We start from the raw sequence: 27,712 nt of genomic DNA, 5'->3' as shown, positions 1-27,712 counted from the left end.
GTTTTGGTATGGAAAGCAAATGATACCAAACCATTTTATTATGGTTTGGTGCAGTTTCTAATAAGTCTTGGGGACTTTGGGCCATTCCATGTATTTATTAGTTTTAACCCTAAAAGTTAAAAGTTAAAACTTTTATTTTATTATAAAACTAAAGAGTTTATTATATAGTTATAATTTTATATATTTGATTTAAATATTATATATAATATATATTTATACATTATATAATTATATGATTATATATTATTTATTCATAAATTTATATGTATTATATAAATATATAATATATCCATATCTATTTATCTCTCTATATATCTATGGTTTACGTTTGCTTATAAAATCCGAAAACCGTCGATCACAATTTTTAAAAACGTCAAATCGAATCAAACCATTTTTACGTATAGACCAAACCAAATCACAAATTCGGTTTTGGCTCGGTTCGATCAATCAATGACCCCTACCAACATCCCACATGTTCGGTCGGATTTAGGATCGAATTCGGCTGAGACATTACCAAATGGAATCAATTATTAGACTTTGATGGAGGAAGATCCGATCCCATTACAGCCCCACCCCCACAGCCGTAATTAGGATATAAGTAAGAATCCAGTGAATGCACTATGGCTCATTTAGACAAATCACGTTCCCGTCCTTTGGGATCTTCGAGAAGTATAAAAGTTATCGGACGGCTAAGTTGATTCTTGGCTCCAGGTGGGACCACTGGATGCTGTATGATGCGGGACCCAATGGGATCATCACGTGCCAATCATCTGTGAGAGCGACCCAATGGTGTAAAGGTTTTTAGTCCCGCGCAAAAGTTACACAGATTTTGCTACTCAGTGCCTCATTTAGACAAGAAATTTTCCTATTTTAAACTGTCTTGACTCTTGACATCTCCCCAAGTCCCAAGTTCCAAGTTCCCAAGTTCCAACCCAGCATGAGCATTGAACTAAAAAAGCACATCAAACCGGGAGTGCCAAGAATCTTGAGAAAATTGAAGAAACCCCACTCTTGTTCTTGGCCCTTGGAAATCGACGAGACGCAGCAATAAGGAGCAGACGAAGAAGAGCTGCAAAACCCTAGAAAGGTCTCTCGAAATCGATTTGTTTGTTCTATCTCTTGTCATTCATCTGTTCTTGTTTCGATTCTTTTTGGTTCTCCGTTTTCTCTTTAGTTTTCGTCCGTCCTGCTTCTTGGTTGGTTCTTCCATTTCTTTTTACTCCTTCTCTGGAGGATTTGATGAATATGGTTCTTTCATCGTGCAAATTTGTTTCGTTCAAGTGGACTTCGAAGAATCTGAAAATATGCAATGTGAACTGAGAGTTAGTCTTCCTTCTAGTACCCCCGTCGTTGGTGTCGAGATCAAACCTCAAGTATTCCCGAGCCGTTCTGGTTCTGCTAAACTCCCGGACCACTCAGTGATCTTCAACTGGTTAGTCTCTTTCATGTTCTTTCCACTGTTTGATAGTTTCTCACTTTATTTCCAACATTTTTTCTTTCCCAAGAAGAGTTAAAGTTCATTTAGGGTATTAATTTGGTTCTCCATTCCTTCATCTTAGTTGTTTTTTTTTTTGTTTTTCATTGTGTGTTGAAATGTAATGCTTTATATGTTTAAAATGATCATGCGACAATCGTAGTAGTCAAGATTCAAGAAACAAGAATCACTTAATGAGATGAAGAAGGTAAAAAAAGAACCAAATGGACTGGAGACAGATCCAGTCGTTGGCATCCTTTGCACAAATTGGTCACTCTCAGACTCAAGCCCTCGTTCCCACGTTTGTCGTCCCGAGACTTTACTATTACACCAAGCAGTGACCCCCAAATTGGAAACTTTGATAGACTTGCTTAATTGGCCGAGAAATAGGCTTAACATGACTTAAGGGTTGCCCATCTTATCTGAACTTTGAATTTTTAGAAGTTTAGGGTTTGAACCATTTAGTTGGCACCGCTGCCACGGTAAACAAAGGAATTTATTACACTTTTTTTTTTTTTTTTTTTTCAGTTACCAGTATGGCAGTAGCTGAACATATTATCTCATCATCATTGGGTATGATGGTAATGATTTAAGACTGGATACTTCAATAAGTCTGAATTGGGTGATCAAGCGAATCTGCAATTCCAAGTTCTGGTGAACTGCAGCTGCACAATAACTGTTGGATCCCCCGATATAAGGAGCACGGAGTGAATGGGCTACGGGAGTGGCTCGACCTAGCACTTCACTATGTGTCTCGGTCCCCTTGCATAATTTGTTTTTGCTTGCTTGTTTGTCTTCTTCTACTTTGGAAATGCAATGTGGCCCTTAATACAGTGGAGTGACAAACAGGGTTAAAATTGAGGTTTGCATTTTTTATGTAGTTGTAGTGTTTTTTCATTAATTTTCTTTTAAAAGAATTTCCTTTTGCTTTGAATTAGCACATACATCCAACAGAGGCGTGAGATGCAGCTCCATCCAGAAACAGAATTACAACTGAGCCCAAAATAGTTCAGACTTATGCACCCCCCCCCCCCCCCCCCATTTTGCAAATTGGCTGATTGCCTTTCCCATTGGACAGATATTGTCATGTATCTAACCAGCCATTTGAATCTTTTCACATATTCCTTGTGTTTCCGTATTACTGTTTCTGGTTCTTTCAACCACCCTATTATCAGTTTAGAGTCACCTACAATTAACAGTCTGTCAAAATTTAATTCTCTAGTCCAACCTTTATTGTCAACCTGGATGCTTGAGTTTTTATGCTACTGGGAAGATTAGCAGTATGTACTCAGGGTTAAATATGCAATAGGATGTCTTAGTTTCTTAGGAATTAGAACTTCTAGCTCAAGCCCAAGTTAGAATGGGTATCCATCACTAGGCTGGCATAACCGATAATCTACAAGGATAATAGCCTCATGGCAATGGTCCCCAACTGTTGTTCATCAAGTTAAATTTAGTTTTGATATCTGCAGCATGGGAAGCCCTGGACTTTCAGGAAAGGATGGATTATTAGGGATTGTCATGGCTTCAACTTGGCCATATATTCAAAACCTATTTATTAGAAACTCCACTAGGGCAGAGGTGCTTGCAATACTGCAAGGACTATGTTTGGGAAGGTTGGTTGTAGAAACATATTGTCCAAACTGTATAAGGTGATTTTGGGCCGGCTGGGTAAGGAGATTCATTGGGAGCAGAAGTCATGGCTGTAATGGAAGGCATACAAAGGGTGAAAACAATGAGCATCAGCAAGCTAAGTGTCGAGGGGGACTCAAGACTGGTGATCAACTGGTTACAGGATGAGGGAATGAAAATGTGGATTTATAATAATGATGGGAAGAAATTCAGGTGGCTAACTAGAGATATGGAAGTAAGGATAGGGTGGGTCAAGCGGAGTGTTAATGTATAGCTGATGCACTAGCTAAGCAAGGGGTGAAGAGAGGATTGTTGTTTTGGGTACAAATGCAAGGGAATTGGGGCTTTTTGAGGGAGAGATAAAGGTGGTTCTAGAGTGGTTGTCCTGGTTAAAGGGCAACACTTACGGTTTGTGGCAATATTGGAATATTATGAAGGAAATAAGAGTGCTAGCAAGGGAAATTGGAGCAAGGTTCAGGTGGATCCATAGATTTGCAAATTGCTTGGTAGACACCTTGACTAAAGGAGTCAATAGGGTAAAGTTGTATTAGGGATCTCTTGTTGACAATGTAATGTAAATAGTAAAAGAAAAAAGCAAGGCAGGTTAAGCATTACCTTAAAGAAAATTGTAACAAGATTTAGCTTTTATATGAGGTTGCCTAGTGGTTGTCAATGAAATGAACTTTTTCTACTTTCACCTTTGAGAAACTTTCTCACTTGCATGCAGTGATTTAAAAGGCGTGCCTAGGCGCACAGGCGAGGCACATTTTAGGGTATGTGCCTTGCCTAGGTCCTAGGAGCACAGCCCTTTCAAAAGGCACACGCTTGGTGCGCCTAGGCGTGCGCCTTGTGCCTCAGCCCAAGCGTGCGCCTTTTGAAAATTTGACGTTTTTTTTTGCTTTTTTTGAACATAGCGTCTGGGCTATTTGCTAATGTTGTTCATTCATTCATCCTAATAAAATATTTTCTTAAAAAGCAATTAAAATTATAAATCCATTATTTTTTGTGTGAGAACTAAGAATTTAACACCTAACATGGACTTGTTTGGGCTTGTCTTGAGGGGCATTGCACAAAGGCGGCTCGTATAATCAGGAATGTAATATGTTTTACATTTGAAATAATGCAATTGAGTGAAAAAAGAGATTAGAGGTTTTACATGCTTGAAAATGTTTTATATGTTTGATTTTATTTTTAAATTCTCATTTGAATATGCTTTACATCTTATGTTTATTATGTATTTTAATTTTAGATAATAGGTTTTTTAAAACATTTATTTTAAAATTTAAGTTTATATTTTTTATTAATATTATGTTTAATATTTTTTGAATTTTCTGGCAATTTTTTTTATTTTTAGCATTTTTTTTTGTATTTTTGCGCCTTGCTTCAAAAAGGCGCCCACCTCGCCTTGCACCTCAGGCGCAAATTGACCTCTGCGCCTTTTTTGTGCCTTGCGCTTTTAAAACACTGCTTGCATGGTATTGCTTCTTTTGACTATATAGAAAATACGTTTTTACTGTTTAATACAATCTATGGGTTTCTTTTCCTAATATACTAACAGCTAGCTTACCTGGCTGGATACTTAAACTATGGTTTCTTTATCATCTTTTGCGTGTGTGTGTAATACAAATGGCTTCTTTATTCATGTAGTGCACTTAAACCTTCCATGTAAATTCTCATATCTATAAGCTGTCTTCTCATATCTGGGAAAAATGGTGGATTAGCTTTTTATTATTCTGTTAGCTTAATCCATTTGTTCTGGAAATAATATTGTGTAGGAAAACATGCTGCTTATTGATCAGTTGGGTATAGATCATCTTATCTTCATTGTATCTTTTGCGCAATTTTATAAATGACATCTAAGCAGGTATCGCTATCACAGTGATGGGGAGTTTCCTTGTTGCATGCACCCTTCTGAGTCAGCAGCTTTCCAGTGCATGTGTTGCATAATGTCAAATGCACCAGTTAAAGAGAGTTACTACTGCTCTAAGAAGTGTTTCCTTGATTCATGGAAGAACCACCATGCATGCCATTTTCAGGAGGCTTTCACTACAAGTAAGACTTCCAATAAAGATGGTCAGGCTTCTATGGGTAAAAGTAGCCGCTCCTTGTCACCTTGGTCAGGCTTTGATGATGTGGTGGACCAAGATGGTCAGACATGGATTAATGTGGGTTCTTCAAAGGGATATGTACCCTCAATGGCTGATCATGGCTACATTCTGAGGCTGGAATGTGCAGCTGTAGATAAAAGAGGAAATCCTTTGTCTCCAGTAAATATCATTTTGACCGATCCTGTAATTGTTGCTCCTATTCCACGTCCTCGCTTCATGATTGAAATTAGATCTCCGGAGGAATTTAAATATTTAAGTTTGGAACCCAAGTCTTCTATTGCTGGAACTTTTAGTGTGCTATCCTACAATATACTTTCCGATTTTTATGTCAATACGGAACTGCATGGTTATTGCCCTAGATGGGCTCTTACTTGGGAATACCGCCGAGAAAATCTGCTACGTGAGATTGTTGGATATGAAGCAGATATTCTTTGTCTTCAGGAGGTAATTTCTCCCCCACTATCTGCCTGTCTAACAAATCCCGCATAGGGACCTTTTGGTGCATTACACCCTGGTCTTTCTTAACTAATATATCTTCGATGTGAGCTGAACAGGTGCAAAGTGATCATTTTATGAATTTCTTTGAACCTGAGCTGAAAAAACGTGGGTACTCGGTTATTTACAAGAAAAAGAAGGATCAGGTAAATTTTAGACAAATATAGCTGTGTGTGGTTGGTGTTTTTGCTTTAGGATGTCTTCTTTGTTTTTGTTCCTGATCAAGTATTTGTGCAATCTGTTTTTTTTGATCAATGAGATAATATTTTATTAGAGTTAGAACAAAAAATTACAACAGGGTGAGAGTGTTCTTTTCCAATCTGTTAGAAGAGGTTTTCTTGCCTGCTTATTCAAAGGTCTATTTGTGGCCCTCTCCAAGATGTTCCCTCATGCATGATATATTAAGAATTTAAAAAGGTATGGGATTTAATGGGGTATACTAACCTGATTTATAGCCAGTTGGTAAAAATTAAATAAATGGGAAGTAAACGTTGTGTTTGTTTATCTATAAGCCAAAACAATTGGTTTCACAAAGTGCCAATTGTTTATTAAATTTGATTCTTATCTTCCATAAAGGGGCCGTTGCATGGTTGAATGGTAAAATCTGGGCTGACAAGCATTAGACCATGGTTTCAAGTCTGAGAGTGATCAATTTGTGCAAAAAAAGTCCAAAGGATTAGATCCTTATCCAGTCTACTGTCCCAAGACCCCAGATAGCTTTTACCAACATTGGGTAATCAGTAATGGCTTTTATGTTCTTATTTTGGATAATTCTGCACAGAGAATTCTTACTTGGTGTATCTGTTAATGGGCTTATGGGTCTCCACTAACTTGAAGTTATTTTAGAAATTCCCTTCATTTGTTGTACGGCTCTCTAGGCCTCTCAAATCTATGCTTTATGTATAATGATGGGAAGCTCTTTCTTTTAGTAAAATGCTTGTTATTAGCTTGGGCTTCCATGTAAGAAACAGTCTCAATGACTTGAACAACCCATTTGGCAGAGATGGGCCATTGGCAGAGATGGGCCATTTCTTCATCCAAACCCCTACTTCTATTTTTTTTTCCCTTTTGAAGAGCGCTAGTGTTCCATGTGTACAGTTGTTGATTATGCTCTCTCACCAATATAATCTTTTATATATACTATATCTAATTTTCTTTTTTAGTGGTTAAATACATTTTTTTTTTTGATAAATGAGTGAAATTTTATTAGACCAGCAAATAAGAGTTACATGCAACCCGTGGAAAGGCACGAGATGCGACCTTTCCTTCAAAGATAATTACAGAATTGTAAGTACAAAAGAATTTACACTGAAGCCCAAAATAAAGTATCCCAGAAAACCCCTTGTTTTGCAAGTGAATCAGCCAATGAGTTTGCTGATCAGCCTACCCACTGAACTCTGATTGTCATATTCCTTGTTAACCATTTAACCTTTTTGAGAAGATCTCTAAAACCCCAAATCATAGTGTCTGGATCCTTCAGCCAACCCACTATCACCTGGGATTCCCCTTCAATAATTAGATGCTCTATGCCTAGCTGATTTGCAAGCTGGATTCCTTGTACAACAGCAAGTAATTTGGCCCTTAAAGAGTCTCCCACACCCGCAAGACCTGAGTACAAAGATATCACGTTACCATCTTTGTTTCTCAGCACTCCTCCTATGCCTGAAGGTCCTGGATTTCCTCAGCTACTTCCATCAAAGTTCAGCTTGATAAACTCCTCACCTGGTGGCATCCATTCAACCCCATGTTTGTCCTTCCTGGTAGAAGTATTAGCCACTGCTAACCAGCTTCTCCATAGGTCATCAAAAGAGTATGCATCAAAGATCTTTAGAGTTTTCAGCCACTGAATTGCCCTTGTCAAAATACATTCTTTAACTTCCAAGAAGCTCCTTTATTTTTTCACAAAAGATTCTGGTGTTCCTTTCTTCCCAAACTGTCCACAACAAAGCTGCTCTTATGCACTTCCACATAATTCTCCCTCTCTTTGTGTGCCATTCAAAAATACGGACTAAACAACAAACTAGTATCAGATGGTAGGTTCCACCTACACTTAAACAACGTAAGAATCCAATTCCATAAAGCTGTAGCAAAGGAACAAGAGATCAGTAAGTGGTGACAGTCCTCATTTTGAGATTTACAAAGAACACACCAATTAGGAGATAAGCACCAATTTGGTCTTCTCTTTTGTAGGTTTTCAAAGGTGTTAATCTTGCCATAATAAACTTCCCAACAAAAAACAACAATCTTTGGGGGAATGGGCCTAGTCCAAAATTCTTTAACTGGGAAATTCTGAGGTGCAAAAGTGGAATAAAGGGACTTGAAGAAAGAGGAGCAAATGAACAAACCTTTCGAGTTAGGGGTCCAAATTCTTGTGTCAGGTTTGAGGGGATCTAAACAAATAGACTCAAGTGAAGACAATAAACCTGAAACACAAGCACTTTCATCATCACGTAACCCTCTACGGAAACCAAAATCCCAGTTTAGGGCCATAGAAGAATCTGAGTAGGAAATAAAACTGGAAACCTACTCTTCCTTATAAAGGGAAAGAGAGTAAAGAGAGGGAAAAAGGTCTTTAGGAGGTTGGTTGCCCACCTAAATGTCTTCCCAAAAAAGAACATTTTGTCCAGAATTAACATCATACCTGACCAGATTGAGAAAATGGGGTAGAATTCCATGAATGGCCTTCTAGGGTGTTGCAAGAGTCGCCCGTCGAGATACCCCGACATCCCAACTGTTCTACAAACAGCCATGAATATTATTCACCACCTTGTGCCACAACCTCTCTCTCTCTAACGGCCATCTCCAAAGCCACTTCCCTAGTAAGGCTTCATTCTTAAGAACTAGATTTCCCAATCCTAATCCCCCTTCTTCCTTACTCCTGTTGACTATCTCCCACCTAATCAAGTGATCCTTCTTCTCTTCCCCTAGCTCCCACAAGAAATCCCTCATCACCTTTTCTAGCTTCTTGGCTTCCCTTGAGGGTATCTTGAATACAAAAAGAAAATAAACCGGAAGACTAGCAAGTGTCGCCCTAATCAAGGTCACTCTACCCCCTATCGAAATGTAACATTTTTTCCAAGCAGCCAGCCTCTTTTCAAACTTTTCCACAATTGGATACCATAACTGATTTTCTTTTGGGTTAGCTCTTAACGGAAGGCCCAAGTAGGTTAAAAACCAATCAGACATGGAACACTCTAGAGAACCTGCTATAGCCTCTACCTCCCAATTTTCCAAATTGATTCCCACCACACAACTTTTGTCTAAGTTAATCGATAGGTTTGAAGCAGACTCAAAGAATTTAATAAGATCTTTTAGGTTTCTCACTCTCCATAAGTCTCCCCCTTCACAAAAGGTGATGATATCATCAACAAACTGAAGATGAGTCACCGTGACATTATTTCTGCCTATCCTCCAACCTCTTATTAGCCCTTCCCTATCTGTTTTAGAAATCATTCTACTGAGCACATCTACCACAAGTGTGAACAAAAAGGGGGAAAGAGGATCTCCTTGCCTGAGCCCTCTACATGCTGGGAAGAAGTCATTGACCCCTCCATTAACTAGAACTGAAAATTGGCAAGATGTTATGCATCCGCTCACCCACCTACACCATCTATCCCCAAATCCACATTTCCTTAGAACTTCTAATAGAAAATCCTAATCCATTGAGTCATAGGCCTTCTCAATGTCCAGCTTACAAATAAAACCTTGATTGCCGGATCTCCTCATTTCCTCCACACATTCATTTGCTATAAGGATCTGATCTATAATTTGCCTATCTTGGACAAAAGCACCTTGGGTTTGAGTAATGAGAGATGGAAGGACCTTTTTAATCCTTAAAGAAAGCACTTTTGCCACACATTCTTTGTTTTTTGTATGCTAGTTTTTAAACATCAGCAGCTAAGCTTTTCTTCACAATGAAATTTTGTATATTTTTGTGGTTAGTTGTCATGGTGTGCCCATCTGCTACAAAGTCTGCACATGCACACATCTGTATTTCTAGAATATCCTTATGTTGGATGCTGGTCTATGTGGCTTCTTAAAATCATGTTTCATGGATTTACTGAAATCTACCCTATAGTTTTCATTTTACTTTATACACCCCCTATAGTTTGCAATCGTTTACTTGATTGACCTTCCATTAGATGACAGTGGAGAATGACATTTTTGACCCTAATGTTCATTTGAATAAATTCAATCAAAAGAAAACAAAAATAAAAATAACATTTTCTCCCCTATTAGCACACTGGCAACCACTCTATTTGGTCAATTTTATTTTTCTGTAGGATGAAGTTCTAGGTGTGATTTTATAATTAACAATCATGGGTTTTCCGCTCAGTTTGGTTGATCATGTTGCTATTTTCAGATGGCAAACAAACTACAAACACTTCTTAGTGAAAGGTCAATTAAGTAAATATGTTGCAAAATATAGGGCATTAGGGTGTATTTTAGCAAAATAAAAAATATAGAGTTGATTTATGTAAATCCATGAAACTATAGGGGGTGTTTTAGTAAATGATCCTATTATTAACCTGAATAAAAACAGTTAAAGAACCTGACAAGATTACTTACCTTGTCATTTCTTTTTACATGGTTCAATTGCACTTCTTACAGCTTTATACTCGTAATGGATCTATAACTGATGGATGTGCAACATTTTTCCGCCGTGATCGATTTAAAGAGATTAAAAGATATGAGGTAACATAGTAACATTTATTTCACCTTGATTATGATGTAAATAGCATGCATTGCTTGATGGTTTCTGGCATTATGATGTAAATAAACCAATATTTATTTCACCAAGATTCTGATGTAAACAGTTTTCACAGTTTGATGGATAAATTGTTTTTTTGGTAGCTTGAATATGGTGCATATGCACACTCAGTGATAAAAGAACTTAATCCGAGTATGAGAACTGAAGATCATTTTCGATTTGCAAAGGTATTTCTTTCTTCTGTCTATTAATTTTCTTCTTGGTAATTCAAATTTCAGTGTTGTCATTGTGTGCTTCAAAATGTTTGGTGATTTTTGTAACCCGTATGGTATTTGCTTTTGTAGGATAATGTTGCTCTTGTTGTAATATTTGAACTGAAGGGAAATGACACTGTTTCTGATGCCCTGCATTCTAGAATTTGTGTGGTACATGTGGTTTCAGACAGTCAGACTTCCACTGCAATTTCTGAGTTGCAAATGTTCTATTAGACAGCTGACATGGTTATACTTGTATCATCAGGCAAATACTCATATACATGCCAATGCTAAGCTCACAGATGTCAAACTGTGGCAGGTATTGGTTATTGTTTTTCAATTTCTTAATTTATCTTTTAATTTCTTTAATGTGTAAATTAACTGTGCTGTATCTCTGGTTCCCTAGGTTGCAACTCTTATCCAAGGATTAGAGAAAATAGCCAAAATAGATATACCTGTACTGATTTGTGGGGATTTGAACTCTCTTCCTGGAAGGTTAGTCTTTTGCTGCTAGTTGTGAATATGAAAAAGTAACCTTAAAATTTATCTGCTTGCTTTGGTGGTTCTTTAGAGCTTCTTATAGTGCTAATGAAATGAACTGCTCAAAGCCTCAAACAAATGGAATTTCAAACTATCATTAATCATGCTTTTTGAAGCAGAATGTTGGGTAATAAGAAACAAATGTGCATAAAGTTATTGTATGCAGAGTAAAAATAGTACTCAAAACATTTGTTTCCCAGAGCAAGCAACTCACTCAGATTGATTTTGGGGTTGGCTAACTCTTTAGCTGATACCTTGGCTAAGGGTCAGTGTAAGGAGGTCTGATTTGTATTATGATTCATCCATGGTCCATACCAAGCTATTTTTTTAGCTGGTGCTTATTTTCCTTTTCTTCTACATCCCTCTTTTTACTGTATATGCTTGCCTTTTTTCTTTGGGTTTTAGGATCTTTTGTATTGGTCGTTGGGCTACATTTCTTCTCCTTTCATTTTCTAATTGTGCCGATTGTAGCTGTGAGCAGAAATTAATAGTATAAAACAGAAAAGAGAGGAAAGATAGAGCAGCACAGTTTTAGAGAGGAAAACCTAGCTGCCGGTTGGAGAGAAATGGTTAGTCTCCCAATGGGCCAACACATATTTACATTCACCATTCACCCTTGATTAGAAGAGGCAAATTACAATAATAGCCCCCATTAGTAAATTGTACATGAACTTCCAGATTTTCCTCATAAAAGTTGTAACATAAAAGAAAATTATTACATAAATAACTTAACTAACCCTGTCTCACATAATTTAAATAGGAGAAAAAAGATCTATGGGAGAGGGATAAGCATGACAAAGAGAGAATACTAAGAAAATACTGCAGCTGACCATTCCATTAAACCTCCCCCTCTAGCTGGAGAGTATATATTATATAGCCCCAGTTTGCTCCATATACACATCCTCATGTATTCACCATGTAAGAATCCATTCTTTACATCCAACTAATAAAGTGGCCAGTGAAAAGAAGCAGGAAACAGCACAATTCTAATTGATGAGATCTTTTTTTTTTTTAATGATGAGTTATAGAAATTTTATTAATTCAGAAACTGATTTAGAATTGTAATTTCTTACAACATCCCATGGAGAGGCGCGATCTAATTCTAATTGATGAGATCTTAGCGACTGGAGAAAAAGTATCAATAAAATCAACTCTGTAAGTTTAAGTAAAGACCTTTTTAACAAGTTGAGCCTTAAATCTCTCGATAGAGCCATTAGGTAAATACATAATAGTGTACACCAACCGACATCTGACAAGTTTCTTACCAAGGAGAAAATATACTAATGCCCAAGTATCATTAAGATGTAGGGCCGGTATTTCCTCTTCCAGAGCTGTCCTCTAACCAGAGTCGGACCGGGCCTCCTATACAGACTTGGGGATAGAAATGACAGACAAGCTATGATAAAAAATTGGACAAAAGGAGATAAAGAGGAGTAAGAAACAAAATTACTAATAGGATGCCTAGAAGAATGCTTACCCCCTTTCTCAAGGTGATGGGGAAGGTAAAGGTTTAAAGAAGCTCCAGAACTATCAAACATCTCAGTAGTTGATGGTGGATCTTGAGTTGGAGTTTGTCAAGTGTAGATTTGAGTGATGGGTGGCTTAAGAGGTAAAATAGACAGGAAGAGGGATATTAGAAGCACTAGGAGAAGGAGAAAAATAAGAAGTGTACTCAACGGAAGTCATATCAGTAGAGATGTAATGACTTTGTGTAATAGGGTTATACATTTATACCCTTTTGAGTCTTAGAATAACAAAGAAAGACACATTTCACAGTTGGGGATCAAATTTGTTGATTTTAGAATCAAATTGATGAACAAAGCAAACACAACCAAATGTGTGAGGAGTAAGAGAAAAAAAGATGACCATTTGGAAACAGAACAAGAAGTCAAGAACATTGTAAGGATCATTATCATCAAGAATAGAAGAGGGCATCCTATTGATTAGGAAGCATGCGGTAAAAACAAAATATCTCTAATATGTTTTTGGAACTGGAATTTGAAGGAGGGGAGCCTTGGTAAATTCCAAGAGGTGTCAGTTTTTCCATTCTGCTACACTGTTCTGTTGTAGGATATAAGAACAAGAAGTATGGCATTGTATACCATGATAAGAAAGAAAATCACAAACAGAAGACAAGTGTTTATCAGATTGCAAACCACAAATAGTAACAATGATTATCTTTGCAGTCTTGGGAGGTGCCCAAAGAGCAAAGTATATGAACATTAGAAGGCTTGCAATTGAAGGGGATTCAGAGGTGGTGGTAGGGTGGCTGCAAGAAGACAATGCTGGTTTATGGAACTACAACAATGAAAGGAGAAAATTCAGATGGCTGGTTAAGGACATAGAAATAGTAGTCGATCAAGACTACCAGTCTTGAATTCGAAAGCAAAAAGAAAGATTTCAGAAGAAAAGAAGAAGAAGAGAGGGAGAAAAGAAGAAGCACACGAAGGGTTTTAGAAAAGAGAGAGAGGGTCAATCATAGTGATCTGCCGACCCACTCTTAATATTTATATTTGTTGACTAATTGTAAAAGCGCTGAATTGCCCTTATTGCTTATATGGCAAATAAACTAATAAAAAAGCTGAAATAACAAGCTGTAACAACAAACTGAAATAACTACCAACTAACATTGACACAACTAACAAAAAAACACATGCTATGCTGCCATACGAACACAGTGGGGACCACAGCAGTGGGGTCCACATCAGTGTTCTCTACACTCCCCCTCAAGTTGGGAATAGATATTTGTCATTCCCAACTTGCATATGCCTCTAATTTCTTCCTTGGAACAACCTTGGTGAGAAGATTTGCGAGCTGCATGCTGGAGGTGATATACGGGAGATGCACTTCTTGAGACGAAACCCTTTCTCTGACAAAATGTCGATCGACTTCGATATGCTTAGTTCTGTCATGCTGTACCGGATTATGAGCTATATTAATAGCAACCTGATTATCACAATACAACATTAATGGCTTCTCATAAGAAATACCCAACTCCTTAAATAATGACTTCAGCCATAGGATTTCAGCCACACCATTAGCCATAGATCTATATTCAGCTTCAGCACTAGAACAAGAAACAACACTTTGTTTCTTACTCCTCCAGGAGACAAGGTTACCTCCTACAAAGGCACAATCTCCAGAGGTAGACCTTCTGTCATCAACACTCCCAGCCCTAGCATCTGTATAGACTTCTATCTTCATGTGATCATTATTCTTGAATAATATACCTCTACCTGGACATCTCTTCAAGTATGCTAATATTCTCTCAACTGCAAGGAGGTGAGTAGTTCTAGGAGAGTGCATATATTGACTGACAACGTTGACTGCATAACTGATGTCCGGTCGTGTGAGACAAAGATATAGGAGTTTTTCAACCAATCATTGGAACATAGCTTTGTCTTCAAGAGGTTCTCCACCCTCTGCATTGATCTTGTGATTCTGTTCAATAGGTGTATCTGCAGGCTTAACACCCAACTTTCCAGTTTCTGCTAATAGATCTAGAACATACTTCCTTTGAGAAATAAAAATCCCATGTTTAGATCTAGCAACCTCAATACCCAAGAAGTATCGTAGCTCTCCCAGATCTTTCACCTCAAACTCCTTATGAAGGAGTTGTTTAAGAGACTCAATCTCACTGTTATCATTCCCTGTCACTATAGTATCATCCACATATACAACAAACAAAGTCAAGGAAGAGTTCACTCTTTTAATGAACAATGTATGGTCTATCTGGGCCTGTACATAGCCGAATTTTTCAATTGCTTGTCTGAATCTATCAAACCAAGCTCTAGGGGACTTCTTTAGTCCATACAAGGCTTTATTCAACCGGCAAAGCTTCTTACCTGTCTCTGCATCATAAAATCCAGGAGGTAACTGCATGTAGACTTCTTCCTGTAAGTCTTCATTGAGGAAGGCATTTTTAACATCCATCTGAAACAAGGGCCAAGAATAATTGGCTGCAAGGGATAACAGAACTCGAATAGTGGTCATCTTTGCTACTGGAGCAAATGTCTCCAAGTAGTCTATACCATAAGTCTGAGTAAATCCCTTCGCAACTAATCGGGCCTTATACTTTTCAATGGAACCATCAGCATTATGTTTCACAGTAAATACCCATCTACATCCAATCGGTTTCTTTCCTTTAGGCTGGTCAACTAGCTCCCAAGTATTATTCCTTAGAAGGGCATCCATTTCAACCTTCATTGCATCTTTCCACTCAGGAACTAACAAGGCTTCCTGCATTGTTCTGGGAATAGGAATATCAGCAATGGATGTGAGAAAGGACCTGTAAGAGGGGGACAGGTGATCATAGGACAGAAACTGGGAAATGCAGTGATCTGTGAATGTGGTGCAACACCGTTTGCCTTTACGGACTGCAATGGGGAGGTCAAGGTCATCTAATGAAGGTAAAGTAGCAACAGTGGAAGGTATCTCAAGGGGACTTGGATCTGATAAAGGGACTGTGGTACCTGGATCTGGGTACGTAGAAGGAACTGGGGCCGGCCTGGACTGCTGATGACCGAAATCAACTTGCCTCCACCACCTGTGATAGACTCTCAAATCCTGACACCTCTGACAACCCTCCCCATTACATCCCTCATCACTCAATGGAACAGGTAAAGGAACTTTTGATGAGTTTACCCCACTCTCATTAACCCCACTCAATGGAACTTCTGATGAGTTAACCTCACTCTCACTAACCTCCCCCTGAGGAGAAACCCTAGGGTAATAGGGTACCTCCTCAAAGAAAGTAACATCCATCGAGACAAATCTCCTCTCAGAAGTAGGTTCATAGTAGCAATAACCCTTTTGAGTTTGCGCATAACCGAGAAAAATGCATTTGGAGGCCTTAGGATCAAATTTGGAACGATGAGGTCTAAGAATCTGAACAAAGCAAGTGCAACCAAAGGTTTTAAGGGGAATAATAAATAATTCTTTATCGGGGTATAGAAGGGTAAAGGGAGGTTTCATGTCAAGAACCCGTGAAGGAACTCGATTGTCCACCCCAGGAAGGCAACCTTTGAAGGAAAGGCCACCTGCCAAATTTTGTAAGTTGGAAAAGAGCTATGTCCTGCATGGCTGCACCTGCACCCATCATTTTAAACTGAACTGAATAAATCAGAATTCTACATTATGTCATGTTAGCAACTTTAGAAGCAGAAGCACTGGCTTCTAGGATTGCAAGACCATTTAATTTGGGTGAACATTCGATTTATTTGGTTAAAAACTGAACTGAATAAATCAGAATTTTAAAAACCGAAATTTAAAAAATGAAAACTGAAATATTCATAAAAAAAAAGAAAACCGAAACCAGATTATAGGAAAAGCGGAATAACCTTGGAATTTTCAGTTCGGTTTGCGGTTATGTGTTGGTGAAAGCCAAATTTATTAATACATATTTTGAAACTGAATTTCATTATAATATATTATGCATTATATATTAATATATAAATATAAATATATTATATAACAGAATTCTGTTAATTTGGGTTTTTTTGGTTAACCAATTATTTTTTTAAATGGAGTATGGGAGGCTTCGTGGAGAAAGTGGAGGGAGGTTTCGTGGAGAAAGTAAAATGGAGGTCAGCTCTGAGGATAGAGGCCAAAGAGTTTCTCTTCAAAGAGATATGGATCAAAGGAAGAATGGGCTTGAAAGTAAGAGAACAGAAGAGAGCCACGATCCTTGTGGAAGGCTCAGAAATGATTGAGTGGGTGAAAGAGTTTGTCTCTGATGCAGCTGCTAAAGGGAAGCAGAAATATCAGAAAGAAAATTTCTCAGGATCGGGTAGGAGGTATGTGCTGGAGAACAAGAGGAATGCAAAAGGTGCATTTATTTCTTTAACTGAATATTTCTCTAAAGGAAGGAAACAAATGATTTGTCTTCCTCAAGGGAAGAATGATCAAGGGTGGAGAAGGATTGCTGGGACACTAATAAATTTTCTAAATAGAAGGAGAATGGAGAATAAAGAGAATATGAAAGTTGATGAAAGGGGACAACGACCAGAAACCAGAAGCCAGTTTTTGTGTAAAAAAGAGGATACAAACAAAAAGTTGTGGCCATGGCAAATAGTAGGAGGGACCCTTCATTGGTAGCAGAGGGGACAAAAGGAAAATGGGATAGAATGCTAGTGGTTGAAGCTGGAGGGGTGGTGACAGACTGGTGGAAAGTTGCAGAAATGTTAAAGAGCAAGATGGAGCTAAGAAGCACCTTTATTGTGACCCCGTTCGACCCTGCTAAGGCAGTGTTGGACCCTCTTGAAAACCAGGTAAATGTTAGAGCCCTAAGTATCCAAGATGATCTGGAAACCTTGTTGGTTTTTAAATGGTCGTTTTCATCAAATTCAAAAGTGTTCTTAGTGGAAGATAATGTAATTGTTCGAGTGCTTGGGTTGCCATTCCATCTCTGGAATCAAAAAACAGCAAACTCCATTGCTTTGTTGTGTGGAGCTCGCCTTGATGGTGTTTTTTGGGGAGACCTGTGAAGTGCAGCTATTCTACTAGGTGGTGTAAAACCAGAAGATATACCGAGGAAGGTGAATGTAGCTGTGGAGGGTTTGTTCTTCCTAGTGTGGTTACTGTCCTCCATTGGAGCTACCCTGTGGAGAGAAGCAAGGCAGGAGGAAGACAAAGTGGAGGAGCTGCAGCTACGTGGCAGTCTGAAAGTGGCTGTAAAAGAGAAACAAGGAGTTTTCACAAGAATGGAAGCACAACCTTTAGGCAGGCCAAAAGACTCAAATCAGGAAACCATTAGAAGTGTTAGACGTGTTACACAAGGCAACGGTGGGAAAACCGAAGTTTCTTTTGCTCAGGCAGTTGCTTGTGGACCTAAGCAATTTGCTCTAGTGGAGAGGAATGGTCCGAGTGCAATACGGGAGGAGGGAGGTGATTCATCGGGTTGGGCAGAGGTATTGGTAGCCTCAGGAATATGCACGGGGGTCCAACCAGCAGACCCATCTCTAAATTGTAATTCTGGGTCTAGTAGGCCCAAAAAGTTAAGTGGGCTATGCTTAAAAGACCCAAGAGTGAGGGGGGCGCGTGACAACTTAAAGGAGCACGTGACAAGGTTGGCTCCTTAGGTAGACAATAAAATCCGTATACCATCGTCTTTCTGAAGCCCTTTCTCTCGTTCGAACAATTCAGCGAAGGTCTCCAGCTCGTTAGACCCTCGAAGAAGATGCCGCATAAGGAACATGAATGCCGTAACCCCAGGAGTGTGAAGAGTAGTGAGGTTTTTGACTCTTACTTGGAAAGATTGGCAGGCAATGAAGAACTTTTTGATTCCGATTCAGATTTGGAAGAAACCATTAGCTTGGGAAGTATCGACCTCCAAAAACCAAGAGATATACTAGAAGAGGGTAGCCTAAACACTGAACTGTTATTCCTAGAGACAGATTCACAAGATTCTGGTAATATCAAAACGCAAAGAAGAGTGAGCCTTAGCAGCGGCGAACAGATCTTTCCCAAACTGGGTATGCTATACAAAAGACAGGTGGAGTTGGGAACACTTAAAGAGGTAAGGCAGAGTGCATCCCGACCAATAAACGAGTCCATTCCATATGTGTAGCCTAGTCAAGACATCAGGCCAGAGAGACAGGAATCAGACTTGGAGCCTTACCTTAGGATTCACGCAGAGGGAAAGAGAAGTGAAGTTTCTATGATTGTAGAGGGTGAGGAAGTATTGGTTGTACCTAGTTTGCTTCCACAACTGAGTCCGGAAAAGGGGAAGGGCCTAGTCTTGACTCCAAGAATTGATACCTAGTAGCCGGTCCACATGCAACCATCTATGCTACTTCCAGGTAAGCCTATCCATTTGGTTTTAGATACTAACTTGGGTTCTTTGCCTGTAATAGATGTCCTGGAATCCCAACCAGACCAACCAACTGGTAGCAGGGAAGTGGTGATTGATAATGATGGAGTCCGATCAGAGAAGGGAGTTGGGTTGTTAGAAAGGAAACAAGAGGAGTTAGAATGGATTTGGGAGCAGATTTGTGCCCTACTATTTAAACAGGAGGAGGAAATGATAGAGGTGGCTCCAAAAAACCCTGAATCAGAGGCAAGAACCAATAGATTGGGGCAGGAATTAGGAAATAAAGGGCAGAATAGGAAGTCAGTGGGAAATAAGGGTAGGAAAAGGAAGAAAAAGTCTGAAGTAGAGAGACTAATAATGGACATTGAAGGGGATATCGAGTTCAGTGGCAGAGGGGAAAGAAAGAAGGGTTCTAAATGAAGGAACACTATATTGGAAGGCTAAATTCTTGAAAGGTAATGAAGATAATAAGCTGGAATGTAAGGGGTTTGGGTAGTGCCAGAAAAAGGAGATCGATTAAGGAGCTACTTAGGAGAGAAAGACCTGATGTTGTGATGTTGCAGGAGACAAAATTAGCTGAACTGGTCAGGGAGATCCGTTGTGGGGAGCCTCGGGGGAATAGTAACTTTGTGGAGGGAGGACTTCGTAGAACCAGTAGAGGAGCTAATAGGAAACTTCACTGTATCCCTAAAATTCAGAATGGTGGAAGATGGATTTATTTGGGTGCTAACAAATGTGTATGGTCCAAATAATCACAGAGAGAGGAATGAGTTATGAGAGGAGCTTCATGGAATTCAAGGTTTGTGGGAAGGTTCTTGGTGTTTGGGGGGGGGGGGTTAATGCAATAAGATTCACAAATGAGTCAAATAATCCTAGGTAGGCCATTACAACTAGTATGAGGAAGTTCAATGACTTCATAAATTCCTGTGAATTACGAGAGCTTCCTTTACTACAGGCTACCTACACTTGGTCCAACTTCCAAGAAAACCCAACCTGCTCAAAGCTTGATAGATTCCTATTTAATGAGGATTGGGAGAGCCACTGGAGAGGTTTGGTGGCTAAGGCCCTACCTAGGATAACCTCTGATCACTACCCTATAGAAGTAGGACAAGAACCTCTTGGTAATGGACCTAGACCATTCGGGTTTGAAAATATGTGGCTGACACACCCAGACTTCTTGCCTAAGGCTAAGGAATGGTGGAGTGAAGTGAAATGGCATGGGGTTAGATTCCACAAAAAATTAAAAACGTTGAGAGCCAAAATAAAAGAATGGAATAAGGATCAATTTGGAAGAGTGGAGGAGGTAAAAGCTAGATTATTGGTTCAGATTGAGGAGTTAGATGCAAAAGAATCCCAATGGATGATGGATGAGCAAGGCAAAGAATTGAGGAGGAAATTGAAAAAGGAATTAGAGGAGACTTTGTTGAGGGAGGAGATCTCTTGGAGACAAAAATCCAGACATAAGTGGATCAAGGAAGGGGATGGGAATACCAAATTCTTTCATGCTTTGGCTAATGGGAGGAGGAAAAATTTGATACTAAAGCTTGAGGTTGATGGTGTGGAGATAACCTCTCAAGAGGAGATTGCCAGTAGGATTGTGGATCACTTCAAATCCATCTTTCGAAGACCCTTAGAGAATCGGTTAATAGTAGGGGAGGAGAATTGGTCAACATTGAACCAAACAGATAAGGGATGGCTGGAAAGAATGATTGAGGAAGAGGAAATTAAACAAGCTATTTTTTCTATGGATAGGGCTAAGGCACCGGGTCCTGACGGATTTACAATGGTGTTTTATCAGGACTGTTGGGACATAGTCAAAGAAGACTTAATTGGAGTATTTAGAGAATTTGAGGATAAACATTTTGTGAGTCTTGGAATCAATGCCACCTTTATAGCCTTAATTCCCAAAAAGAATGATGCCAGACACCCCAAAGATTTTCGGCCAATTAGCCTGGTGGCAAGCATCTATAAGATTCTAGCAAAAGTGCTCTCTAGGAGGATCAAAGCAGTTCTCCCCTCTCTTGTTAGCCAAGCACAAGGAGCCTTTATACAGGATAGACAAATTACAGTTCAGATCCTTATTGCAAACGAGAGTGTGGAAGAGATAAGGAGATCGGGCAGGAAAGGATTTGTTTGCAAATTGGACTTGGAGAAAGCCTATGACTTAGTGGATTGGAGTTTCCTGTTGGAGATGTCAAGAAGACATGGATTTGGGGCTAAATGGTGTAATTGGATAAGAGGATTCTTAAACTCTTGTTGTTATTCAATGTTGGTGAATGGGGTGGTTAAGGACTTTTTTCCAGCCAATAGAGGCTTAAGACAAGGGGATCCACTCTCCCCTTTCCTCTTTACACTTGTTGCTGATGTCTTTAGTAGGATGATCTCCAAAGCAGATGAGGAGGGCCAAATAAAGGGATAGAGAATAGGGAGCAGAGGCATTCCAGTAACTCACCTTCAGTTTGTTGATGATATAGTTACTTTTTGTGAAGGGAATGAGTTGAGCAAAGTGGAGAACCTTAAGATTTTATTAAGTACTTTTGAGAGGGTCTCCAACTTGAAGGTAAATTTTGATAAAAGTTGTGTGGCTGGAGTAAACTTGGAGAATAGGGAGATTGAATCCATTGCAGAATGCTTAGGTTGCAATATTTCTTCTTGGCCTTTGACATACTTAGGGCTACCCTTAGGAGCCAACCCTAAAGAAAGTAGTTTCTGGGCCCCTATTGTGGAGAAATTTGATAAGTGCTTGGTGGCTTGGAAAAAGAATTACATTTCAATAGGGGATAGGCTGACTTTAATTAAGTTTACACTTGCCAACATTCCAACCTACTTCCTTTCCTTGTTCAGGATTCCTCCAAGGGAGGCTAAGAAACTGGAGAAGAGAATGAGGGACTTTCTATGGGAACCAGGAGAGGTGAAAAAGGATCACTTGATCAGATGGGAGATAGTTAACAAACCAAAGGAAGAAGGGGGTTTAGGGATAGGGAACATAGTGCTGAAGAATGAAGAATGTAGCCCTTCTAGGGAAGTGGCTATGAGATGGCCCCGAGAGAGAGAGAGAGAGAGAGAGAGAGAGAGAGAGATTATGGCATGAGGTGGTGGCAAGCATTCATGGTTGTGTAGGAAATGGTTGGGATTCCGTGATATCTCGTCGAGTTACCCTTACTACACCTTGGAAGGCTGTACATGGTATTCTCCCTCGCTTCCTCAGATTCATCAGGTATGATGCTTGTTCTGGTAATGCTATTCTGTTCTGGGAGGATATTTGGGTGGGTACTCAACCCCTCAAAGATTGTTTCCCCTCGCTCTATTCCCTTTCCCTTCACAAACATGGGCCAATTGCAACTTTTCTCCCAAGCCCGTTAAACCCCTTATCTTTAAACTGGGACTTTGGATTTTGTAGAGGGTTAAGGGATGGTGAGTCGTGTTGTGTTATTGAGCGAATTCACTTACTAGAATCCGTTTGCTTGGACCCCACTTCTTCTGATCAAAGGTTTTGGACTCCTCTTCCAAAAAGTACTTTTACTTGCTCTTCTTTTGTAAAATCCCTCAGTTCTAACCACATTTCCCAAGGATTCCCTATCAAAGAAGTCTGGGCACGACCTATTCCCCCAAAAATTGTTGTATTTTGTTGGGAAATCTTCTATGGGAAAATTAATACTTTGGAAAACTTACAGAAAAAGAGACCCCCTCTGTCTTTCCCCAAATTGGTGTTCCTTGTGTAAGGCCGAGAATGAGGACTGTTTCCATTTGCTGATCTCCTATTCCTTTGCTACAGCTATATGGAGGTGGAGCCTTTGTTTATTTGGAGGTAGGTGGTCTATGCCTTTTGGTTTAAGCTTGTTATTCAACCCATCTGTCTTTGTTTGGCACACTAGAAGAGGTAAGGTCATGTGGAAATGTGTCAGGGCAGCCACTCTGTGGATTCTTTGGGAGGAAAGGAATGCAAGAATTTTCTTAGAGAAGGAAAGAGGGTTAGATGAAATGAAGGATTGTATCCTAACAAGAGCAATCCATTGGCTGAAAACTGTGGATATCTTTGATGACTTCTCCTTTGATGACTTGTGGAGGAATTGGCTAGTAATAGCTAACACTTCAACAAAGAAGGATAGAATTCTGTCAGAATGGGTTCCACCATTGGAAGGTGTCATCAAGCTGAACTTTGATGGAAGCAGCCAAGGCAACCCCGGGCCTTCAGGTATAGGGGGTATCCTGAGAAATAAGGACAGCAACATAATTTCCCTATTCTTAGGACTGGTGGGAGTGGGGGATTCCACAAGGGCAGAAATCCTTGCTGCAGTACAAGGAATTCAGATCGCCAACCAGCTTGGGGTGGAGCATCTCCTAGTTGAAGGGGACTCTCAGGTGGTAGCAAGGTGGCTCCTAAACTTGGGTACCACCATTTGGGGCTACAAAGATCTCATAAAAAAAGTAAAGTGGTTAACCAGCAATATGAGAGTTGAGGTAAAATGGGTTAGTAGGTCTACTAATTCTTTGGCTGATGCTTTAGCCAAACAGGGGGTTTCTAGGGAAGATCTTTTTTGTGCTTCTTTGTAAGTTGTTATTAATTTGGAAATCTGTACTTAACTAGCCCGGAGAGGTTGCAACTCGTGCCTTTCCTTGGGGACTTTGTACTATTGTCTATTGCTGATTAATAAAATTATTTCAATTATAAAAAAAAATATATATATTTTTTTAAACTGAATTAACCAGAAACTAGAAAAATTGAAGCCAAAATTTTTTGGTTTGGTTTTTTCAGTTTTAACAGAATAGTGCTCACCTCTACTGTTTAGGTGTGTTCCTAAAGCTGACAATTATCTAACCAACACGCTTTCTGAGGAAGAAGTTTGCACTCTGCATGTTCTTATTTTCTCCCCTTTCATTCAATCTTTTAGAGAGCATGGGTTTTTATAGCCATTGATAATATTCTTTGGTCTTTGTCACTAATAAGGATTATTATTCTATTTTGATACAAATCTACAATCCATTTCTAGGTTCTTTCTGAAGTGAGTTTGACAGCCTATTTTATATTCTTGCTTATGTATGGAGCTATCCCGAAAGTCAAGTATATGCTTTACCATTTTCTTAGCCTGTAAAGCATAAAACAAAGCTTTATATTTTGTAATTACTATGTCCTAGTCTTCCTTCTGGAAGTAATATTTTATGAAGTTTTTGTCTTTGTGCATTGCAGTGCTCCTCATAATCTTCTACTTTTGGGCAAAGTTGATCCTAATCATCCAGATTTGGAATCTCGTACTATTGGCATATTACAACCATCTATACTTCAACACAGAATGTCTTTGGTAAGGTCAATGTTTTCCTTCATTGGAAATTTCTAATGTACTATGTGTGTGTGTGTTGTGCTTAATGGAAGATTCACTGAAATTATCATGTCGTATGGAAAATTATGTCCAACTTTCTAATAATTGAAGTCTAATGCCATTTATCCTTTTTTTTTATGTGAAATAGACATCTTAGCAGTTAGCACTTTCATTATCTCATAATGAAAATTTCTAAGTGCTTATTTGAATAAGCACTTATTTACATTTGGCACCCAACTTTTTCAAGTGCTTATTTTTTAAAATAAGCACTTATTTTATAAAATAAGAACTTATTTTATATTGGGTGTTTGGTAGTCTTTTTCTCTAATAAGCACTTAAATAACCATTTGTGAGCATTTTGTCCTTCATTTTCTTTCAAAATTTCAAAACATACCCTTTGAAAGTACTTTTATTAAATTACTTTTTTAAAAACACTTTTATGAAAGTACTTTTATGAAGGCACTTTTGTCATAAAAGTGCTTTTGTAAAAGTGCTTTCATAAAATTGCTTTCGTAAAAGTACTTTCATAAAAGTGCTTTCGTAAAAGTACTTTCTTAAAAGTGCTTTTGTAAATGTACTTTTATAAAAGTGCTTTTGTAGAGGTGCTTTTATAATAGTGCTTTTGTAAAGTGCTTTCATAAAAGTACTTTTATAAAATTCAACTAGGGACAATTATTTTAAAATTTGGTAGAAAAATGTTGAACAAGTGTTTATTGTATAACCACTTAAAAAAAGCTGGAAATTTGGGCTTAAAAAATAAGCCCTTATTTTTAAAATAAGCACTTATTTCAGGCTTATTTCCCTAATACCAATAAGTGCTTAATGGCCCAAATAAGCACTTATTTTGAATAAGCACTTGTTTTTAACCACTCCCAAACATGGCCTAAATTTGATAGCATTTCTCTGGAACTATAAGCTGTAGTGATGACACAAAGGGCCTTTAACGTTACAATTTATCCCTTGTGAATTTTATTTTACAGATAATGTGAGATATAGCTTAAATGTCATTGTAGTAGTTTGTAGGGTTCAAACATCCTTGGATTGCACATGCTATAAGTTTCCACTGTTCTGCAATTTTCTTTCCTCGTAAATCTCTAATGCTGAGTGGTTTCTGTTCCAGGTAAGTGCATATGCTGCTTTATGTCTTACAAGCAGTGGTGGACCAGACTTTAAACAACAAAGGGAGTGTATAAGCCCAGAAACCAATGAACCTATGTTTACCAACTTCACAGATAATTTCTCGGGGACTCTAGATTACATTTTATACACAGGTAAGAAACAATTATTATGATTTTGTTTTCTCATTTTGAGCCTTTCCCCTTAAGACTTATCCTTATTGGAACTTGGCCAACTTTTTGCACTTGATCCTTCGCATCCTCTTAATATTCATCATTCATTTTTTCTTTGAAAAGGGCTTTTAGAGAAAAGATATGAACTACACCCCTGTTTTCCTGTAAGGGCTACACACAATTCTTTGAAAAAGAGTATCCCTTATCCACAGCCAGGGGGTTGTAAAACGAAGTCTTCACAGATCTCCATGTCCTTCCTGTGTATATTCTTCAATTCTTTATGACACAACCATCTTACATCCATAAGTTAAAAAAGCTCGGTTATAACTTTTTTTTTTAGGGGGGGGGGTCTCACTGTATTCAGCATAAATTATATTGTATTTGTATCCATCATCATGGTGGCACCGAGATTTTTGTCTCTTTCATCATTGTTTTTCAGTTTCCTTGTTTGGTTATTTAGCAGTAACTTTTATGCATCATTTCTCCGTATGTATCGCTGATTTGATTAGCTTGTGATGCCTGCTATTAGTATTCTTCCTAAAACAATTGACAATATGTTTGCCATAATGTATAATGTATACCCAAAAGAGCTATACTTCCTGCATGTTTTAAGAACATAACTGCTTTTGAGCAATTGAGAGAAAGGATAAAAAGGGGAAATGGAGGGATGCCTTAGCTCCCAGGTTTTGGGGATAGGTTAATCTTCTTTATTAAATGCATAAGGATTGTTTCAAGTTTAAATTTAATCTAGTGAGTTGATCCTTGACCATTTTTTTTTTTCTGGATAATCTCTTTAAGTTGTCCCACTTCCCAGAGAAATATGTGATATATTGTTTTCAGTATCATCCAACTGGATTTGATTAGATGTAGTTTGTCAAATTATTGGTCATTCATTACATCAGATGTACTAGATGTAGGTGATGTTGCCAGGAGTCCTTGATCATATAGTCATTTGTGCATGAGTGCTCAATCTTGTATTCCTGTTTGCATTAGGAGTTGGTGCTACATGGGCAAAAAACACAATATACGGATGGGTATAGGTGCCAATAAGACTGGAAAAATTCTCTTGACCATGGAGATACAGGGAATAAATTCCTCCATAATTCCAGGGTTTTATTCCTTGTGGCAAATGCTATGATCTGCATCATTGTTCACGGCAACATGGTTGTAATAACTTGTCCCCGCCGAGAGTAGACAAGATGGTCAGAACGTCCCTTTGTCACCATGAGTGTCAAACTTCTTTCACTTCAAGAGCCACACGCAAAAGGGAAGGATTCCGTTTCCATGTGGTATCCTGTCTTGGATTTGGTAGCCAATAGTGTGGTAGACTTTGGTTTGGGAGTTTAATTTTGTAAATGATGGATCATATAATTTTTGTCTTTCGTTTTACTTTTTCTGAAATACAGTATACATTTCTGTTTAGCATCCTGCCTTTTAACTGCATAACTATTGAAATACTGAGCTACATTTATACGTGGGCTATAATGTTAGAAGTATTCCATTTCAACGATTTTTCTGTCTTATCATCCTTGGGAAATTTAATGTCTTTTCATGTTTCCCAAACTTTACAAGCCAAATAAAATCATGGTTTTACTTATTCTATATGCTTGAACTCTTACCTGAGAACTTCATTTTTGCATGTTGGATATTCCCTATGATTGATCCCTTTTCTGTAATTTTGCTGATATACTTGGGCATTCGGAAACAGCGGACAGGTTGATGGTTGAAGGTCTGTTGGAACTTCTCGATCAGGAATCTTTAAAGAAGCATACTGCTCTTCCATCACCAGAGTGGTCATCGGACCATATAGCACTCATGGCAAAGTTCCGTGTGAAGCCCCTCCTTGGGTTGAGAAAAGACGCTGAACTTCCTCATCTCCTGTGGTAAAAAGAGCCAAAGCTAACATGTAAGTGATTAGAGTTGGGTGTAAAGGGCGGTTAATTTTTAGGCGAAGATGGGTCAGTTTTCAGATGATCAAGTTCTTTGCCACCATTATAGGCTTAGATGGTATGCTGTGTGGAAGGTCTGGAACGACTCACATTTTATAGTGTTACAATAAGGAAATTATTCTATTATTTTCA

At 38.6% G+C, this 27,712-nt stretch overlaps 1 protein-coding gene across 2 annotated transcripts; it reads left to right on the top strand.

Moving 5' to 3' along the window:
• Positions 1-831: 831 nt before the first annotated feature.
• On the top strand, positions 832-27,712 carry LOC104605035 (carbon catabolite repressor protein 4 homolog 1-like). 2 transcript variants are annotated; one of them, XM_088889147.1, is made up of 11 exons: positions 832-1,432; positions 4,986-5,658; positions 5,769-5,855; positions 10,321-10,404; positions 10,564-10,647; positions 10,765-10,845; positions 10,940-10,993; positions 11,081-11,169; positions 24,213-24,329; positions 25,468-25,613; positions 27,340-27,712. In XM_088889147.1, exons 1-11 carry the CDS (start codon positions 1,305-1,307, stop codon positions 27,516-27,518), a joined length of 1,722 nt encoding a protein of 573 aa, XP_088745273.1. In that variant the 5' UTR covers positions 832-1,304; the 3' UTR covers positions 27,519-27,712. The 2 variants fall into 2 exon arrangements, with proteins under 2 accessions (XP_088745273.1, XP_088745271.1); XM_088889145.1 differs by having other exon boundaries at positions 833-1,432; positions 4,971-5,658.

Source organism: Nelumbo nucifera, chromosome 5, assembly GCF_055504915.1.
Source record: "Nelumbo nucifera cultivar China Antique chromosome 5, China Antique-T2T, whole genome shotgun sequence".
NCBI classification, from domain to species: domain Eukaryota; kingdom Viridiplantae; phylum Streptophyta; class Magnoliopsida; order Proteales; family Nelumbonaceae; genus Nelumbo; species Nelumbo nucifera.
Note: the sequence above shows the minus strand (reverse complement) of the source record. Positions and strands in the feature narration are given on the sequence as shown.

Excerpts from the sequence above, each read along its gene's own strand:
- LOC104605035 (XM_088889145.1), top strand. The coding sequence starts at position 1,305 with ATGCAATGTGAACTGAGAGTTAGTCTTCCTTCTAGTACCCCCGTCGTT. Across the intron at positions 1,433-4,970 it reads CACTCAGTGATCTTCAACTG|GTATCGCTATCACAGTGATG; the intron begins GTTAGTCTCTTT and ends ACATCTAAGCAG. Across the intron at positions 5,856-10,320 it reads ACAAGAAAAAGAAGGATCAG|CTTTATACTCGTAATGGATC; the intron begins GTAAATTTTAGA and ends CACTTCTTACAG.